At 40.6% G+C, this 21,576-nt stretch overlaps 1 protein-coding gene across 3 annotated transcripts in view; it reads right to left on the bottom strand.

The window, feature by feature from the left end:
• The window catches only part of POLR3B (RNA polymerase III subunit B), a 102,417-nt gene extending 85,996 nt beyond the window's left edge, over positions 1-16,421 (bottom strand). For 2 of the 3 annotated variants that reach the window (XM_007096459.3, XM_042993086.1), the window contains exons 1-8: positions 16,165-16,421; positions 13,391-13,423; positions 10,762-10,818; positions 10,508-10,572; positions 7,681-7,756; positions 4,718-4,818; positions 2,267-2,358; positions 1,010-1,127 (exon numbers count right to left, since the gene is read on the bottom strand). In XM_007096459.3, coding sequence (XP_007096521.1) covers positions 1,010-1,127; positions 2,267-2,358; positions 4,718-4,818; positions 7,681-7,756; positions 10,508-10,572; positions 10,762-10,818; positions 13,391-13,423; positions 16,165-16,236 — 614 coding nt within the window. In that variant the 5' untranslated portion in view covers positions 16,237-16,421. Of the gene's footprint in view, positions 1-1,009; positions 1,128-2,266; positions 2,359-4,717; positions 4,819-7,680; positions 7,757-10,507; positions 10,573-10,761; positions 10,819-13,390; positions 13,424-15,747; positions 15,845-16,164 lie in introns of those variants that run through there. The other variant, XM_042993087.1, reaches the window with a different exon arrangement.
• Between the last annotated feature and the right edge of the window lie 5,155 nt (positions 16,422-21,576).

Genomic DNA, 21,576 nt, shown 5'->3' with positions numbered 1-21,576 from the left:
TCCTACATACTAATACTTATTTTCAAGTAGTGTCTCCAAATCACGTATGAGGAAACAAAGGCTTAGAGAAGATGTGTAACTGCCCACCCAAGTGCCTCGTAGCTACTGAACAACTTTGGGATTCAAATCCCAAATCCCTGGTTCCAAAAAGTAGTAAAATAGGAAGACATGGGTCGCAGAATTATTAGATCTGGGTTCAAATGCTGGCTACCTCTTCCGATCAGTAGGACCCTGAGCCCAAGGCCTGTTACTCAGCAGTAAAATGGAGATAAGCTCACTTATCTTGGAGGGCTGAGGGGACAAATAATGTAGAGCACCGTTACTCTGCCTGGCTCCTACTGACTGCTCAATAAACGGCCACTATTGTTAGCTGCCTCTCCATCAGAAAGGGGCACAAAGTCTGAGTTAAGCAATTCATTACAGGTCATCAGAAAACAAACTATTGTATACAGACATCATAACTATGCTACGATATTTTTTATTCCCAAAACTCATTAATTTGCAAATTTCAAGTTACCAGTGACAATAAATTAGTGAAAAGAAATTACAGGACACAAGAGATGCTGCTGTAGGAAAAGGAGTATGCTGTGAAAGAGGATGGTTAAGAACACTAACAATAAGATGTTAAGTCCATGACAGAATCCAAAAAATATTAAATATAAAGTAATCTGTGATTATATTCAATGTAGGAATACACATGTAGAATGATCAAAGAGTAAAAACAACATGGAAAACTGAAGAGTGGTTTTATTATTTCTTTTTTCAAAGTTCCTTTAATGCAACAAAATTCAACTTGAATAAAATAACTAGTGGCCTTTCGACCAAGGTCTTACACACTTTTCATTGCTAAAAATTTTACATCAATACTCCTCACACAATAAACTGAACAGTTAGATAAGTATTTTGCTGCCTGTTACCAGACATAACTGGCTACCTTTGTCCTGAAAGACAATCGTATGATGTTAAGAAATACTGATAATTCCGTTAATACCATCCCTGCTTTCCGTACCTGGTAACTGAAGCACCAACAGCCCCTTTCCTGTCAGCCTCCACAATGATCCTGTTCTTAGATAGCTGCTCTTGGATTAGAATCACTTTTTCTACTCCTTTAACGATGAAGTAGCCACCTGCCAAAAGGAAACAAGAAAAGTTTCACCACCTGTTCTTCTGACAGTGTGATTTAGTAACGACTGTGACCTTCTGCTCCATGGCACTGGCCAACACTCAATTAGAAGGGGTTTGCTGATACCGTTTTATGAACTGATGACCATATCAGCAAATGATTTTATAAAAATGCGCTACAAGAAAATAAACTTGAAGACAGGGAACAGATCTTACTGGCATACATATTATCAGCATCTGACAGACACAAGAGGTGAATGAAAAAAATGTGTTAAATAGTCTTCAGATTTCTTAAGCACAGAAATAAGCAACAATCTTCAATATAAATTCAAAATTGCCTACCTTTTCTAACAAATCAGTGACAACAGTAGACTAAGATTATGTTTCCTAAAATTTCTATACTCAATAAAACCCAGAAAACATTATCATAGCTTTTTTTGCATACAATTCAGAATAAAATAAAGTGGACTTCATTTTAATTTCAGAATATAAACAAAAAAAGCAATATATTGACTTATGCACCATTTTGTTATAGTCTAGGACAGTCTTGTTCTTTGTTAACCTCTTTCAAAATCTTCTATGATTCTACACCAGTGTAACTTTAAAGGAATAGAGTAAAGCAACTACAAATTAAGTCAACGTGAATTAAGGAATTAAATATTTTTCTGTTAAGTGCTAAGCTTGAAACTTTACAAAATAAACTGCCTAGAAATGAGTACAAACATATAATTTTTTAAAATTTTAACAAAAGACTTTTGGTTTTTGCCCCTTTATTGCATTTAAAATAGGCTGAAGTGAACTTTTTTCCACCTAGCTAAACAAGTAACTTCATAAGATTATTCTTGAATTTCTACGCATACCAAAAGAAATCATGGGGCAGAGACAAAAGTGTGACAAACCGTAACAATAAAACACATGTTGGAATGTTAAAGTTTCAAACCTGCAATCAAAGAGGAAACAGTACTCCTTTTAGAAATGTTGACCTCAGAATAAAGTTGGGGCCAAATTTCCAGACGTTCTGTGAACACAGTTTTGTCCAAGTTCAGGTGGGTATTGTTTTTCAGAAAAAATGTTAAAGCCAACAGCAAAAGCAAGCCCAAAAAAGGGTGGGAGAGCAGGAGACAATCCAAGGAATCACACATACCTGGATCTAAAGGACATTCATTCAGTTTGGCAAATTCTGCTGGCGTCTTCCCTGTAAGAACACAGTTTGAACTACGCAGCATTATGGGCATTCTGTTGAAAGTAAAAGAAAATATCACATAAAGACTGTCACTGGCAAAATGTCACGAACGGGTCTGCTTTCGTCTTTCACATTTTAGAAAAGGCAGAGGAGGGGTAGTTACATCAAGAGCCAAGTGAAATGAAGTATTTCCTCAGATAATTGCTCTTCTAGTTCAGATAACAAAAACTCCAATGTTGGTTTTCCTCAAACTTTGCAGACAAACTTTGGTCTTCAGAAACGGCAGCAACTCTTCACTCATGGTCAACAAAGGGACCCTCATTTGTTACGCAGAAATACCACAATGAATCAAAGTAAGAAACAAGAGACTATCAGGACTTACCAGGCAATCTTAAGAAAGAACTACACAAGACTTCTACATGAAAAATATTAATTCAAAAATCTATGAATAGACTGAATAATAGATCTGCCACTGCTGCAGACAGAATTATTGAATTAAAAGAGAGCTGAAGAAATTATTGAGAACATATTTCAGAAAGACAGAGGGAAGAAATGTATCACAGAGCATAAGAGGGAAAGGACAGAGTGAAGAGGTCTCACAGGCATCTAATCAGATTCTAGATGGAGAAAACACACACAATGGGCAAGATGTCCTATTCAAAGAGAGCATAGTGGTTATGGACTTTCAAAAATGCATGAAAGCCATAAACTCACACAATCCTATCTACTCAGAATACATAAAAGGAAAGCCACATCAAAACACACAGCAGTCAAGATACAATCATCAAAGACAAAGATTTAAAAGCCAGAGAGAAGAAAAGGCCGCTTGCCAACAAGGGAAGATGACTGGACAGATAGCTGCACACCTGCAATTTACAGAGGACAGCGGAGGGGCATGTGCAAAGTGTCGAAAGTCCCCATCAAGCTAATTTGTGCGTTCTGTGAAGTCACCATTCAGAAAGAGGTCCACTTAAGGATATTTTCAGGCTAAAACAGAGAAATTCAGAATTTGTAATAAATAGTGTCTAAAGTTGACGTACCAAGAAATAAAGGTATAAACACAGCGTTTAAAGATCTGGCTGGGATGATCACCAGAATAAGAGAAATGGTCACGAGGTTGGGAATAAGACTGGGGGAGGAGGGATGGGGGGTTGCTTTGTGGCAAATGTTCTCATGTGCTATTTGATGTACTTGTATTAAATGGAAATCTTTTTAGTTCAAACAAACCCCACACAACACTTACACAAGGTAATGTCTGTAATGCAGACAGTGCATGGAACATATGAGCACTCTAATTCACAAAGGTCACTTTAAGGAATGCAAAAAATGCTATCTCCTATCCCGGAGTCCGGCACATGGCAGGTGTCCACCAAACACTAGTTACATGCATGCCCTTCCTTGCCTCCTCTTAACTGTGATTTAAATCCTAAATCGTACTAGTTATGCTTTACTCCTGTCTCTCTAGTCCTCCCTTCACCATATTCAATCTGGGTAATAATTTATTAATGATCCAAGACTTAACTGGACACACTATGGTCTGTATATGAGAAAGAGGAAAGGTCTTAACGCTGATAAACAGTCCTGCTAAAACAAAGATTAATATTCTAATATCCCAACTTATTTTCCTAACTGAAGAGTGAGGACAGAAGCAATACAAAGAGCCCCTTCCTTTAGGACACTATGGGGGAAGGATTTGTTAAACCTGTGTGTTTCCATTACTCTGGACCTACCACAGCACATACCAAATGGTACCACAGCTATTCAAGCCTGCCTTCCTGGGCAACTGGGAATGAAGACAGCCAATAGGAGTTGTATCTAAGTATCTTCTATTTACTGGACTACCCAGCAGAGTGTATCACAAGTGACCAACAAATGGTGCATATTCACTGAACCTGTGGATATTTATCATGCCTTTAGCACTTCTGAAGGGTGAAAAAAACACTTGGCCAGGAAGGGTTTGCACGAAGTTTAAAGTCCGACACCATTATCAAATTCCCAATATCGTGGGTTTTGTCCATTTCTACAGATGAGTCAGTATATTTGCCTAGTTATAGAGAAATGCTATCTTATCTAATGGTTCCCTAACAGCCTGGTTCACTGAAATGCTATCTTATCTAATGGTTCCCTAACAGCCTGGATTTCAGAAGGAAATGAAAGCATTTTCCTTAGCTTTACAGAAAAGATCTCACAATTAAAAACAAAAACCACCACAGCATTGCACTGGACACTGCTCGAGTGCTCTGCTTCGGCTGACTCACTGGATCCCCAGAAAAGACTCTCATGGAGCAGACACCATTTCCCGCATTTTTCACATGAGGAAATGGGGCAAAGGGAACTGTAGTACTTGCTCAAGGTCACCCCATAGGGCTAGAATGCAGGCAGTGTGGCTCTAACTCAGATGTCATTTCTCACCTGCCAATGGGTAAGGCATTACGGATGATTCTTTGGCTGCCTCGGGTATATTCAATATCCACTGTGATGGGGGCAGAGTACGTCATGTCCCGCAGACGGCACTGAAAGAGAATCAGACAGTCAGTGCTCCTTCTCCCTGGAAATCAAAGAGTCCTGAAGCTTCCAAGAACTCCGTCTCTGGTAGCAGTATGACCTATGCTGAACTGGGTCTGTTCCATGTGTTGCTTTAAGGGCACTGGGAGTGAGGAGCCTACCTTCTCCATGAGGAACGATGCTGGCCACTGATCTAGACATCCCCACAGCATCTCTGCCCTATCAGCCCAAAAATGGAACAATAAATCTGGTACTGACTTTCTTCTCACTATCTGATGCCATCATCAGTCTGCTCCCCATCTCTGAAGCAGTTAGACTGTTCCTTGACAACTGGGTCCATGGAAATTAATCAGTGTAGTTACCAATGTGGTTAACAACCAGTATGATACCTAAAGTATACACATACAGAAACTGTATCACAAAATTCTTTTGTTTTTAAATTTTTTTTAGTATTTATTTATTTTTGAGAGACAGACAGAGCTTGAGCGGGGGAGGGGCAGAGAGAGAGGGAGACACAGAATCTGAAACAGGCTCCAGGCTCTGAGCTGTCAGCACAGAGCCCAATGCAGGGCTCACACCCACGGACGGTGAGATCATGACCTGAGCCAAAGTCGGACACCCAACCAACTGAGCCACCCAGACGCCCCTGTTCACAAAATTCCTTAACAAGTGGTATCTTATAGCACAAATCGTTCATGACATCATATTACAATTTCTGAATCATTTGGGGAACTCTGGAGATTACTGGTGTGTGCCTTAGTTTGACAAGGTGATGACTCACTAAATGCTCTGACATGGCACACCCCACCAAATCTTCGGCCCTTCTCTGAGCCGTGACCACATAGTCAGACACGGCACACTCCACCAAATCTTCAACGACTTCCCTGTTTACTGATGGTGATCAGGTGGCTTGTACTCTCAAAAAGAGAATCTCTCTGAACGTCAACCATACAATTCATGGTACTGAATCCTCCCTCTGGCTTCAAGTGAACCAAAGACAGTTAGGTTTAAACTTTTTCTGCCTTTCTTTCCCAATGCCTGAGATCCAAAAATATTAGATACCCTTATTACTGATGAGTATTTTATATTTAATTAGATTGAGCTGTCTCCTTCAGGCCACTCCAAAGGCGGTGTGGCCTAGAGGCTCAGAGTGTGCACCCTGCCGTCTATGCCCAAACACTGGCTGTACCACTTCAGTTCTGCACCTTGGTCTCCTCCTACGTACAAAGGGAATGAGAATCATTTTAATTCCCAAGGATATAAATACATATTTTTAGAATAGTTCCTGGTACAGGCTACCTTACAGACAGAATCTCATTTTTATTAAAAATCTAATGTAACACCCATGATAGGTAAACATGTGTGTGTTTTAACAAACTCCTCTCCTTCAAATGGAAATGAAATTCAACAGATGTGGTAAACACAGGGACCCTCTCCACAGGCCCCAAACTACTCCCGTGAGCTCCCTCTGCCGCCCTCAGCCTCTCTGTTATCACAGGACTGGGCTGTGCTGGGGGCTCTGCAGCCGCGCCCTGCCCCCCCTCCTGCTGTGGGTGCCCTGGCTGCCCACCCACCTGCTCTCCGACTCTCCCCATCTCTCCAAGGATCAAAATCCCTCCAAGAATCTTCATGCCCTTTCTCTCTTACTGCAATAATGCCCGTATGTTTTCTCCACCATCAGGAAGAAAAATTATGACAACTGCAGTCTCAGGCTTCTCAAACTACTTCAAACTACTTTGCCTTCTCTCTTCTCACGCTCAGTGATGTAGTTCAGAAAAGGACGTGGAATTTGCTAATTGGCTGCCTAGTTCTAAAATAATTAGAAAACTCCAGCAAATGGAGAAGGAATGGGGAAGCGGGGAAAGCCATACTGGTGCACACATTTTCCAACATTCCAAACCTCAACACAACTTCACTTACTGTACCTATCTTACCCTTCCAGGCAGTCAAGTGTGCAAGCCCTGGTGTCTGTTTCAAGTATTCTGTTAGTTTACGCTCTCCACAAGTGTATGCGCTCCTTGAGGAAGGAGAGGGTCTCATTTCTTTTGTATATCTCTCAATGCTGAGGCACAAGACAAATGTTCAACTGACACTCGAAACTCGGTGATTAAGTAACAAAATTTACCTGTGTGAAATATCTGGTTACTTGATCGTACTTCCTGTTTAACAATGCTCAGACAACAACCCTAACTTTCTAACTTACTTGTTTAATGAAGATTACTCTGCTACTTTCCCTAATTGCTTTACATTTTAGTTCTACATCGACACAGACTAGATAAATCTACAAAAATCATTTTCTTTCCTGAATCAATTCCCAATTATGGACACCAAGTAGAAGAATTTCAAGAAGAATGTGGAATGTGTTAAAAGCCAACAGACCTGTTCCACAACCCTTTGTCTGTAGCTCTGCTAAAATCCTGGTAATTAAATTTTCTTCCTACCCACCTATCTCTTCTAATGGTCTGTGAGCCCCTGTCCTTGGTCTCCTCTGCCTAACACAATGCTTGCTGACCCTCAAAACATGTGCTCAGTCACCTGTGCAGATGGACAGCACATTGTACCAGGCACAAGTGGCTGGCTGGGGCAGGGAACAAGTGCGGGCAGGGGGAAGGCTGCCCAAAAGCTTAGAACAGGACACGAACAGGAGACATACCTATATGACAGCACAGATTAACTAGGATTAAATGAAAAACTAAACATTGCAGAATTGTTTCCTAATATAGTATTATACAAGTGCTAATTTATTTTGGTTAGCTTTGTCTCATAAGAGATATTTTCCCCTATTTTAAAGTCATTTCAAGAACATATATTAAGGGCACAGACTCTGAGTTAAGGCAAACAAATTCAATCATGGTAAGGTAGATAATTACCTCATGGGGGGATACCGGTCTAGTTACATTGAAGCTTTCTTCAACATCAGGGAGCCCGACATAGATATTAAGATATCTGAAAAGCAAATTATTCCATTACCAGTTACAGCTTTTCAACAAACATATAAACAAGCTATTTTCCTCCCAAATGCAAAGATTACACTTTGACAAATACTTATCTTGCTAAGAACGACAAATTAAAAATTATAATTGGAAGATCTTGAAGTCATAGTACGTACAGTTCTACAAAGGAAGGAAAATACTATCAGAGTATTTTTAAAGAAATTGCTATAAATCTCTTTTTAAAAAATACTGGAAAGATAGCTCCCTGAAGATGATTATTTAATGAAAAGAGCTATTATTCATACAAGAAAGAAGAGGTTATAAGAGGAAAAAAGATACAGCTCTTCCTTGACCTACAGTCTGGCTACAGCCCAATAAACCCAACATAAGTTGAAAAGTTGTTAAGTTGAAAATTCATTTAATATACATAACCTACCAACCATCACAGCTTAGCTTAGCCTATCTTAAACGTGCTCAGAAAAATTACATTAGCTTACATTTGGGCAAGATCATAGAACACAGAGCCTGTTTTAAAATACAATGTTAAATATCTCATGGAATTCACTGAATATGTACAGAAAGTGAAAAACAGAAGGATCGTAACTGTATCGTTGTTGACCCTGGTGACTGCGGGGCCGACTGGGGAGCTGTGGCTGTCGCCACCCAGCATCACAAGACGGGATTGTACTGCATGTTGCTAACCTGGGAAAAGATCAAAATTCAAAATTCAAAGTACAACTTCTATGAATGCGTATAGCTTTCACACCATCGTTAAGTTGAAAAATTCTTACGTTGAAGCACTGTAAGTCAGGGACCATCTGTATATGCTCGTTATGGCAAAAGAAACACAGGAAGAAAACAGAAACTAAGGAGATTGGTTACCTACTGGGAGTCTGGCAACAGTGTGGAAAGAACTGGGAATGGAGTGACAATTCCCCGAAAATACTTTTTTATATAGCTCTCACTCTTACAACCATATTTCACATAGTCCAAAAGTTAAATGCATAATTAAAACCTATCAGGATGCAGAAGGGGACCCAAAATGGAAAACAAACCTTCCTGCCTTACAAATGCATAACTAACTGCCCTGAGAAGGTGAGAAAGGAAATGACAAATCTAAGTAGCTTTGGAAACAGCATGTTGCTTGGATATTGTAAAGATAAAGACAAAGAAGCAATACACGGATATTGTACTCTAATTAAATTTTATTCTCACAGAGGTATGAGTTAGCTATTCTGAAACTACGTATATTCTAGGATTGAATAAATAAGTAAAAATAGAGTGGTCAATGAGAGCCAGGTTTCTCATTTTAGACATAAAAGTTACAAATAAGGAAAGAGGTTAGTTAGAATGAGTCCTGCAGAGGTGGACTGAAACAGGAGGTGTTCGTACAGTGGGATTTTAAAAATATATGTAAAAATGAGTAAGACGTAGAAATATTGATGTGTGGATGCATAGGTTAGTATATACACATATATTTCCTTACTCTGCCTACCAAGGCTTTAGTATCCCTATCTTGATTTTTAAACACTATTATCCAAAAAAAAGAGAGTAGGGCTTCTTGGGAAAACAGTGGATTCCAGGCTAAGACAGGGAAAATACCAGATCAACCACATCTCATGGTGCCAGAAAGTAAAGGAGTGCTTGAAAATAAGCAGCAGTGTGCCAAAAGGACATGGAAATCAACCTGAAGCCTCTCCCTTGGGCAAAGCTGGGACAAGTTAAGCAATAAAATGATACCGCTGGATTACGATCCATAGATTAAAATATACAAGAGTTCACATTAATATAAATAAAGTTAAAGAGATAAATAAAGGGAAGAAAAAGCTCTTCTTTACAACAGAATTCCAGTATTACTGGATAAGGAGCGATAGCAAGAAATCCTCACCAACAGGCAAATACACAGCAATAACTTGTAAGACCTGTCCTTGCAGGCTAAAGTTAGTAGGTATTTGCATAGTATCAATCAAAGGATCTCCCCCCAAGGCACTTATTACAAAAAGAAAAATAGTAACTTTATAGTGGACGAACCTGCATATACCATCTTAATCAAGTGAAAAGTTAAAACCACCAATAGTAAAATATACTGACACCTGTACCCTGACATGATGCAGTGAGAATGGCATGAAACGTTACTTCTGTGCCAAAAACGCACAACCCAATCGAATCATGAGCAAACATCATACAAACTCAGACTGAAGAGCTTCCTACAAAACGCTGGATCAAAATTCTTCAAAAGTGACAAGGTGATAAAAGACCAAGGAAGTGTGAGGAACAGTCACAGGCTTGGGGAGACTAAGGAGAGACCTGAGAACTAATCATCACGTAGAGCCCTGGACGGAATCCTGGGCCTGAAAAAAAAGACTTGAGCGGGAAAACTGGAAATAAGACATGCAGATTAGTTGACAGTATTATTATCAGTGCTAATTTCCTGGGTTTGCTAATTATGGTATGGTTCTGTATGATGTTAATATCAGCATAGGCTGCGTGCAGGATAATATGGAACTCTATTACTTCGGTAATTTTTCTTGCAGTTCAATATTGTTCTAAAAAATGTTTAAACCTTAATAGTTTCAGTACTTCTCAACCATTAACTCTACTTGTTATAATTAGTTTACTGATTCAAAACTGAGCACTTGATAATTACCTCCTTATTAAACAGATAAGGAGAGCTTTTTTCATAGCGTTTTGGTAACAACCATATTCACTTCAAAAAATGTTAGACGTAATCAAAGTAGCAAATCAAGAGTAGTTGATTCCTTACTTCAAGTACCACATGGGGTCAGCATCACTTGTAACCTTTTCATTGGCTTTCATTATCTTCTTTATCTGTAGGGAAAAGAACACCATTAGGAATGTCTCTAGCTTAAATCAATTCTCCTCTCTACTTTTTTTTTTTAAGTAGGCTCCACATCCAACATGGGGCTCCAACTCATGACCCTGAGATCAGAAGTCGCATGTTCCACCAACTGAGCCAACCAGGCGCCCCTCTCTCTACTTCTAGGCCCTGCTGCTTACCTCCACATTAATGAAATAGTTGAATGAATCTATATGCTGTTTCACGAGGCCTTTCACCTAAACAGACAAAAAATAAAAAGTAGGTTAGTGACAAATTAACACCCTATGTTACCGACTCTAACCACAGATTTCTTCAGATTTTTCTCAAAACCAAAGACAGAAAAAAAAATCCATGAATTTCACTTAGAATTTTACACGTATGTGTCCTCATTCCATCTCTCCCCCATCCTACTAATACCCCTCAAATTTTCCTCCTTGAGAATCAGCCCGACACTTGGAATTCAAGATAGGAATATCTGAATATACCTAACGACTCTCCATAAGCTAACAAATAAGGCAAGATTTTCTCTGCATACTTTGAATTTGCAGAGATACTACATGTCCTGCTACTGAAAACACTGAAACAATAACAAAGACTCCAAAATGTCAGAATTTAAAAGGACCGTATGTATTCTCTTTTTTTAGTATTAATCTTCAAGCACAATTGAGTTCAGCACTGCTAGAACATTCCTAACACATAATCATAGAGCCTTTGCTTTAATTACACTTCCTTTTTGGGATCTCACTGGTTTACAAAGAAACCATCCCATTCAGAAGCAGTCCTAATTATTGGGGGAAGAAATTCAACCTTATGTTGATCTGAGGTCTGCCTTCCTCCAGTTTCCAGCCCTTGGACTTAACTGTCCTTCTGGAGAGAAAGGCCTGCTCTCGACAGTCTGTTTATTTACTGTAACTCTCCTTCATGTTGTCATGTCCAGGCCAAACAGGAACTATTCAACTATGTCTCACATGCACGCTTTCCAGACCCTTCGACAGCAGATGGCCTGCTCCTGGGCATGCTCCAGTTGGTCAGTGTTCCTCCTAACACGGGCACCCTGAACTCATGGACAATGTTCTCAACAGTCTGACCAACACACCATGGGGCCACTGCCTCCCTCATTCTGGATATTACACCACCACTATAAAAAAATCAAGGCCACCTTACAGACTCATCAACTTAAAACGCAAAAGGTAATTTTTATCTTCGTAAAGCAATGCTATTAAGTCAAACACACCCAATCCGGTACTTGTACAAAACTAAGTATGTTTGTCCCTCTTCACAGGTGCCATCCCAGCCCAAGAACAGAGCCTTGATTCTGTTGACCAACAGCACTGGCAGCCTAAGCTTTGTGTTCCTGTCTCCAGTTATATACTAAAATCATCATACCTTTATTCTTGGACAAATAAATGTCAAGGTGGTGCGAGTAAAGGAGAATCCCAACTTTGAATAAATGCATGAATGAATGAATGAACAAATGAATTAAATAACCAATCTTATGTCTGTATTGAACCCTCCATCTCTTCTTGGACCTTGTGCCACCAATTGTGTCCTCTTTTTTTGAATGATAAATCACCCTTTCTCCTCTGCTTATATATAGTTTCTTTAAAAAAAAACAAAAGAGTTATAACTAAAAAAAGGTTTCCCTTGACCTTATTACAACTTTATTTCATTCTTGGTCACTCTTCTTAAAACCTCTCAGATAGCTTCCTATTGCTGTTAGAAGAAAAGCCAAAGTCCTTAACATGGCTTTCAAATCTGGTCAGAATTCCGACCCTGACAGCTTCCCCCGCATCCCCTCCCAGCACTCTCTCTTCTGCCTGTAACACAGAACTAAGTCAGATAAGACTCTACTCATTTTTCAAGTCTCCATTCTTTCATTTAACATGCTTTCAACACCCATCCACGCTGTAGTAAACCAGCACTTGATTTCTTACAGCTTACAGCCAAATAATAGTCCACCGTATGGATAAACCATATTATTTATCCATCCATCAGTTGATCGTCATTTGGGTTGTGTCCATTTTTTGGCCACTATGAACATTTGTGTACAAGTTTTTGTGTGAAGACGTGTTTTCATTTCTCTTGAGTAAATAAGGAAAATTGCTGGATCACATGGTAACTCTTGTTTAGCCATTTGAGGACCTGCCAGGCTGTTGTCCAAAGCAACATTTTACATTCCCACCAGGAAACTTCCAAGTTCCCCACATCCTCATCAACACTTGTTACCTTTCTTTTTGATCACTGCCATCCTAGTGGGTGTCAAATGATCTATCATTGTGGTACCCCTTACTTCTTAGCATAAGCTCTTGAAAATTGAATTAGATCCTAGACTAACCTTATATTCAGTGGTCTCTGTGACTATCCACTCATCCATTCCAGCCAAACAGACTAGTCATTGGTCCCTACAGATGCCATGGAGGCTCCACTTGAGCACTTGTATCAAGGCATGCTATCAGTATTGTACCTTTTTTGCTTGCTTAAATCCTGTCCTCCCGAGATGTGGTTTATGTCTCACCTCCTTTGGGAGACCTCTGACCACCTGGAGCATCACCACTTTTGCCAACACCACTGTGCTACTGCATATACTACAGCCTTTCTCTAAAATTAGATTACCACTCATCCAACTAGCACCTTAGACATAGGTTAAGTCATGGTCTAATTCCTTGTATTTCCAAAATATAACAAATCACATAGTTGTGCAAAGTCAAAAATTATTAGTTGATGATAAACATTTAATCTTTGAAAAAAGATGAATTTGCCCTTTTTCATCTGAAAAATAACCACTAGTATTAAATATTACACGATTACCTTTAAAAATGCTGGAAGCAGCCTCCATTTTTCCTGTGAAGCAAAACAAGAATATCAGAACTCTGTGGCTGCAATCACAATATTTTTACAACAAGTTATTTTAATATACCAAAAATGACTTACTTTATCACAGAAAAAGAAAATAAATCAAAATGAAAAGAACAATTTAAAAATTTTAACCACTTTTATGGAAATCATGTATGTGTATGCACATATATATATATATACATACATATGTATATGTATGTATAAATACACACACACACACACACACACATACACCACAGATTTCTTAAACAGAATATACTTTAATCTCTTGATGATCCAAGCATTCTTCATACTTTATTTTATTCTCAGGACACCTCCTGAGCAAAAGACAGGTCCAGCAAAAAGGGGTGGCAGGGAATGCTCAGGGAGGGAAGCAAACAATCTGGAGAAAGTAAAAAACATTCTTCAAGAAAGAGGAGATGTGGGGGCAGGGGATTTGTGGAGTATATAGATCTGTATCTTCCTCTCAATTTTGCTGCGGCCCTAAAACTACTCTAAAAAAAGTTAGTCTACTAACAAAAAGAAGGGAGTCAGGCAAAACTAATCTATGATGACAGAAATCAAAAAGTACACTTGGAGGAGGGGTGCCTGGGTGATTCAGTCAGTTGGGCATCCTACTCTTGATTTTGGCCCAGGTCACGATCCCAGGGTCTTGGGATCAAGCCCTGCGTTGGGCATGGAGCCTGCTTGGGATTCATTCATTCTCTCCCCTCCCCCTTCTCCTTTTCTCTGTCTTAAATAAATAAATAAATAAATAGTAAAGGTGCTTGGGCTATAAACTCAAAAGGGTTCACAAGGGAACTTTCTAGGGTGATGGAAATGTTCTAGATCTTGTACTGAGTGGTAGTTATTTGGGTATACATAACTGTCAAAACAAATGTAACTGAACACTTGGTATCTGTACATTTTGTTGTATGTAAATCTATAATGAGGAATGAGACAAAAATCCAAAGTAGAGTAGAAAGATCTCAGGGCAGGATGGAGAAAGTGGTGGGAAAAGAGGCTGGAGAAGTAAGTAAATAGTGACCCGACTGAGGACAGCCTTATAAACATGGTCAAGACGTTAGATTTTGCCCTAAGAGCACAGGGCAGAGATTGAAGAATTTTAACCAAGGAAGCAATATGATCATTTAAACTAATGGCTCTGGCTACAGAGCAGAGAACAGGTTGGAGTGAGACAAGTTGGCAGCCTAGGAAGTAGGACAGGACAGTGGTTCCAGATTGGACAATAGCAGAAATGAAGCTTCAGACTTGAATGGGTTTACTAGGCAGGAGCCTAAAGATGTGATGGTGGATTGGACACAGGGGGTCAGGAAGAGGAATTTTTATTCCTGAATCAGAAGCCTGGAACTGTGGTTCTGGTCCCTTCACAGCTGTGCGAAGTCAGGCAAGATTTACAAATCCTCTAAGCTTATTCCTTCAGGTCTTTGAAAAGGCAGTCTTTTCATCTTAAGGATGAAGACTAAAATCAGACTGGCAGAGTCCAAAATCCAGATCAGCTACTTAACAGCTTTCTGACACTGGATTAATTATGTAACCTCTCTGGGCCTCCAAAGTCTTTCATTGGCAAAATGGGTGAAAATAGTGCTTATTTCAGAAAATCAGTAACACAATGCATATTAGGCTTAAACAGAACCTGCCGCATAGCAAGTGGTCAGTAAATGCTGGCTCTTACTATTAACTCTTAAAGAGTTAAAAATCCAGTATTGCCTGATGATCATCAATGTGTTGTAGGCACTCATGTATTGAATCTGACAGACTAATCATAACCTCATTAATCTGTCAAATAAATATAAAGAAAAGATTACAATCCAATAGATTCACCGATCATGTCACTCTCCAGCTTAATCCCTTCAATAGCATTTCATAGCTCCTTCGGAGGTCTATGAAAAATCAAAACCTTTCATAATCAGGACCCTCGCCGACCTATTTTTCATCTCTCTTCCTCCACTTTTCTTCACTCTAATACTACCGTAGTTCCTCGAAAACATCAGGCGGTCTGACCTACTATGTCACCCACCAATATTCAAGTGTCCTGTTCCTCTACCTGAAAGCTTTCCCTTCACGATTTCTCCATTTCCCCCATTCCATGACGGTAAAGCCTCTGAGGCCCAGAGGGTTTACATGTGGTTTTCCAGAAAATAAGACTACGTCCACAGCTGAACTTCTCTAGACAGCTCACTGGAGGGCAGTTATCTCTAACTTCTGATACACAATTTCTTTTTTCAAAGTGTTGTGAGTAAATTTCCAGGGCGTTTAAAATACTCCTAAAGCCCAAACTTGAATTCCAAGTTAAAAGGATTACTAGCCTGGGATTCAGACGATTTGCTTTCACCACCACCGGCAAAAGCGGGACCCCACGAAGGTGGCCTAAGCTCCCTGGACCTCAGTGTCTCCTCTAACCCGGGAGCGTACACTACGTCCCACTAGGTGGGAGCGAGGGCCAATCCTTCCCTGACACACACGACCCCTGAAGGGCCCCCACCCCCACCCCAGCCGAAGGCCGCGAGTGCGGGCGACTGTCCCGCTCCTCCGAGCTCTGCCCCTCCACGTGCACTCGGCGGCCCGCTCCGGAAGAGACCCGCTCCGTCGCGCTGAGCATGCGCAGAAGCCGCCGCCGCCGCCGCCGCCGCCGCCCCCCCACCCCTCCGCCACGCGAGCTCTTCGGGCAACGCCTCCTGCGGACGCTCCCGGCCCCTTCCGCTCTCCGCGTGCCCAGCCCTCACCTCTACAGTGGAGATGGGCGCAGCCAGTTGCTCCGGCGTCAGGTTCCCAAACTCTTCCGCAAGCACGTCCATGCTGTGCTGCTCACGACGAAGGGAGAAGCCAGCAGAGCCGCCACGCCCGCTTTCGGCTGCCCCAAGCAAACCGCAGCGCCCGGTAAGAGCGATGCGCGAAGGCCTAAATGGTCCCCGCCGCGCAGGTTAATTGGTGGCGTGATAGAAACGTTCCGCCTGCTCCCGGCCCGAACCTGCGGTGGAACCCGGATGTGGCTGAGGCGGAGCTGGGAAACTGCGCCCCCTGGTGTCACTTGGAAGTCTCTGTCGGATAATGTTGACCAGGGGACGGATTCGGTGCCAATTATCCCATAATTCAGACCAGTAAAGCGTATTCGTTCTAATTGTTTAAACAGTTCAGAGAAAAGGGTAGACGGGTAATTTGCACAACTTGAGCCACGGCTGCAGAGATTTTTGTTTAATCCAATCCAAAACTACAGGTTGTATGGTATTGGAAAATAGGAAATTTAACAAATGCTTAGTATTAAGAGGTTGGTTAAAAAAATTATGTGCGTGTGATGGGATATTATACAACCATCAAAATGACATAAAGTGAGGGGGATTTAACTCCCTGGAGAGTAGAGCATAACAGGACGGTAGTTAAGGCTGTGCTATATTCTCGAAGGACTAGAGAAAAGATCAGGATGCAGAAAATTTTAGTATGAAAATATGACATTTTAAATCAGTAGGCAAAGACAAGTTATCCAATAAATGATGTCGGAATAGCTGATTAGCCATTTAGAAAAAAACATCTAAGTAAATCCTCTATGGGTTAAGTGTATTCATAAGATTGAGGTTGTGAAAGCCTTCAAGGACAGCAACACAGAAATCCTAAAGGAAAATATTCATAGATTTGATAATATAATTGTAACCACAGTTTTATTATTCCATGAAAATGCAGAATTTTATGAACATATTTTTAAAATTCACCATGAATAGAGCCCTTTAAAAACATGAGTTGGAAGAAGACAAAGGATTGATAGCCGTACTTTAGAATGAACTCAGATCAATAGAAAAAACTCCCATGGGAAGAGAACAAGGCAAAAGATATCAACAATTGTATAATTGGTGCACAGTTTCAGTTTGGGAAGATGCAAAAATTATGGAATGGAGCAGTGGTGATGGTTGTACAACATCATGAATGTACTTAAGGGCACTGAACTGCACCCTTAAAAATGGTTCTAATGCACCTGGGTGGCACAGTAGGTTAAGCATCTGTCTTGATTTTGCTCAAGTCATGATCTTGTGGTTCCTGAATTCAAGCCCCACATCGGGCTCTGTGCTGGCAGATGGCAGCCTGTTTGGGATTCTCTCTCTGCTCCTACCCCACTAGTTTGCTCACTCTCACCTTCTCTCGCAAAAATAAATAAATAAAACTTTTTAAAAAATGGTTAACTTTTCTGTATATTTTGCCACAGTAAATTATGAAAATTTGTAAATACACAAATGCCGTTTTCTCATCGTGACTGTATAACTCTTTCACGAGGTTAATTTCCAAATTAGCTGCTTCAAGTAAGTTTCAGTGCCTGTATCTCCAAAGTATTGTGCTGAAATCTGAAAGTAGGAGAAGGGAAAGAAAAATTTTAAAGGTTAATTAAAAACCCCATTCTTGAAGATCTTATGCGTTCACTTAAAAGGACACATACACTTTTGTATCATCCTTGTGAATTACCAGAGAGCAACCTATTTAGAATCTAGGCTGGAAGGGACTGTGAAGTGATTTTTAGATGGCAGAGATCTCAAGGTTGGCTCAGATGTGTTGGCTTACTGCTCCGAAGTCCTCTTGGCTTTTTATTCTCAAAGTGATTTTCCAATTTTAGCATGCATCTGAATCACCTGGAGAGCTTGTTAAAACAACCTCAGCTTGGATATTAGGCGGGTTTGGGCCAGGGCCTGCAAATTTGCATTTACAGTAAGTTCCCAGGTGATGCTGCTGCTGCTGCTGCTGGCCCAGTGATCACACTTTGGAAATCACTCTTTAACATAAGACATATCACTTGATACCATATTCTATGTTTATGCATCTAATTCTTTACGGAGCTCCTGGAACAGAAACCATCTTGTCTGTCTTTGCACTCCCAGGTTCTAACTCACTGTTTGCCCCTGAATAAATTTTTGTTGAATAAATTATTTGAAAGAAAATAATGTAGTGAGTGATAATAAACTCGATATTGTATTTCACATTTAAAAAAACCCTTGATTTGTTTGTTTGTTTCTCTTGAAAAGAGGTGAATCAGGTAGCAGTGAACCCAGAGTCCACACTGGCAACAGCTGACACTGGTGTTGGGGCGCTTAGACCACAGCTGCTACAATCCTTGCAATCCTTCCCTTATTACCCCTGCCTCCCCTCTCTCACCCCTACCAGGTATCAGCACTTGCCCCCAGGTCAACCCGTGACTTCTGATTCCCTAGGGAACTGAATTTTAAAAACCATAAAGCCAGGAACAGTCTCCTGACTCTTCTGTTTTCTGCTGTCACATTCTTTTCCTGAGATATTAGTACAAAAAGATTCGTGGTTTGAATAGAAGGCTGGGTATTTGGGGAAGGGAAATCGCAGAAAGAAAAATGGCTGACATCTTGGAATATTGTACCATCAATTAAGTATATAGTGTTGCAGTAGCCAGATGAGAAGGTGACTGATGCGGTGGAGAAGTGGGTAAGGAAAAAGGGGCATTGGTTAAAGGACAGCAAAAGAAAGGGGGAAGCAGAGGTGTCCAAGCTGGGCTTCCATTTACTGACTGAGCATTTACTCTTTGCTAGGCATTGGAATAACCACTTCGTGTGCATTCTCTGATTTAATGATCAACCGCAGGGAGGTAAGTATGATTATCTCCACTTGACAGGCGAAGAGGACTAAGGTTCACAGGGATTAAGAAATTCGCCAAGCAGAGCTAGAATTTAAATCCATAATTATCTGACATGCTTTCAATTGCTCTATCATAATAGCACCCTGGATGGATGGAGTGGCAGAAGATATTTCAAGCAGAGAAAAACAGCATGACCAATGGCTTGAGGACTTTACATAGGACCACATTCTGGCAATTGAGTGTGATCTCCATAGGGCTTGTCTATAAGGAAGTGTCTGTAGGTGACACTAGAAAGATCCATTGGGACTGGGCCATTGTTAGCCCTTATGCCATGTTAAAGAAATAAGACCTTATTCTGAGAGGCTTCAACATGAAGACACTGTAAACAAAAAAGGATTATCCTGTCTTCAAAACCTTGATGCATCCAGACTGGGAGAAAACATGTGTGATCCTGGTTTCCAAACTTGAGTAAATTCACAATAGAACTAGAAAAGGCTAGAACAATGTTGGAGAAAGAATATGGGCTCTTCAGTCTGAAAAGGCAAGGGCAAAGAGGGCTTCTGTGAAGCCTATCATTTCATAAACAGCAAGGTGAGGGTGAACACGGGCCGAAACCTCTACTGTAATCTGAAAAAACAGCTTACGTTTTGATCAAGGGTGGATGGTCTGAAGCCTTTTGCTGCCTGACATGGCCACAAAGCCCTTCTCTGAAACAGCCTTGCATTGTGTCATGGGACCCAACCATGCTGTAAGAACTGATTGGGTCAGGAACCTGCCAAAGACAGCCATGTAGGGGAGCTGACGTGGCCCCTACCCAGTGCAGGAGAGTAGGGAAGAGGAGTGTCTGTACTGACTAACGGCAATTAGACCCAATCACTTCTCTCCTGGGACGTTATTAATTAAGAGGTACCAAAAGGGAGGGCGGCCGCAGAAAGAAGTAGTGAAGTAAAACACCAAGGAAGCATTTGGTAGCATCACAACAGTGAGAAGTACTTTTGATCGGATGACCTAGAGAAACCAATATAGCAAAAGGTTTTAGCGCACACATTCCAGGGTTAGACTCTTTGGTGGGTTTAAAGACACCCACCAGCTCTGTAACCTTGGACAACTTCTGTAGCTAATCTGAGCTTCATTTGCATCTATAGAAATAAAGATAAAGCCTGCCCTACAGGGTGTTGTGCAGTTATAGGAGATCATGTGTATGAAGCGCTTAGGGTATTCCTTGCCATATGGTAAGTGCTCAGTGGCTATTATTATTTTACTTGAAAGAAAAAAGAATTAAGGGCACCTGGGTGGTTCAGTCATTTGAGTGTCCAACTCTTGATTCCAGCTCAGGTCATGATCTCAGGGTCATGGGATTCTCCCTCTTTCTCTCTCTCTCTTCCCACCCACACTCTGTAAATAATAAAAAATAAAGAATTATATTCAGATCCTCCATCAAGCCTGCAAGTGCAGCTGGTGAGACAGATTCCTGTGTTTTCTTTCTTCTTTTTAAAGCTTTGCAATAAATCCCTCGGTTCCTTCTCTTGAGATCTGAAAGACGCATAAACTTAGAAATGAACAAGATAAAGCTTCACCCCAAAAATAGAGAACAAGAAGACACAAGTCAGTAATAGCAAACGTACTTTCTAAAAGGTTAGATTAAATCATGGAGGATAAAGTCATTAGTGATTACCAAGTAAAATAAGAACATGTTGGGTTTATCACTTTCCTTTGCAGTTGACAGTAAGGACAATAACTGCAGCCTTCTACATACCCTTGAGTTTCTCTGCCAATGACAATCTTGGGCTTAACGAACCGTGGTTCTGATGAGGTATGACAATTTCTGCTCTTGTGTACTTAAGTACCTGACCATCACATCTCACAATACTAAAACCTCCTGAAGCTTGAAAGAGATTTAGGACTAATAAATTACAGTTATTTTAATGTATTCTGACTAAATTATGCTTCAGAGTTCGCAGATGATTTTGAATTCATTATCTCATTTGATTCTCACAACATCTCTTGTGAGGTAGGGTAGGAAACAGAGGCTCAAGGAGATTTAAAAAACTGGCTTGAGTTCATAGAGCTATTAAGTAGAGGAAATGAATTCAAACTCCGGTCTTGTGATTCTCAGTCCCATGCTACTTTTACTAAGCCATGAGTAGAAAATTTTGGAACTTAACATCCCCAGAGGTGGAACAGGTTGAACTTTAGTCTCGAGAAGGGTTTGAGTTAGAAATAAAAATATGTTGCACAAAGGTGGCGCACTCCACACCCATGGCATACTTTGCCAACCAGGCACAGAACTCGTTACTGCTCACCATGGATCTGGCTTCAAAATCCTCTCAACATGGCGCTCTGGAGAACTACTATTAAAAGATCAGAACGGGCACATGGTTTTAAACCTATTTTCATGAAAAGAAGATTGATGGGGCTTATTTAAGAAAGCTGGAGGGACCAGAGGTAGAGATTGCTAATGCTTACCAACATATCAGCCTCTTCTTCCTTGACCCATAATCTTGCCTCCCTTGCAGTTAGATGAGTCCGCATGATAGAGTTGTGGCCAATGAAC

The sequence above is a fragment of the Panthera tigris genome, chromosome B4 (genome assembly GCF_018350195.1).
Source record: "Panthera tigris isolate Pti1 chromosome B4, P.tigris_Pti1_mat1.1, whole genome shotgun sequence".
NCBI classification, from domain to species: domain Eukaryota; kingdom Metazoa; phylum Chordata; class Mammalia; order Carnivora; family Felidae; genus Panthera; species Panthera tigris.
The sequence above is the reverse complement of the archived record's forward strand: the minus strand, read 5'-3'. Positions and strand labels throughout refer to the sequence as shown.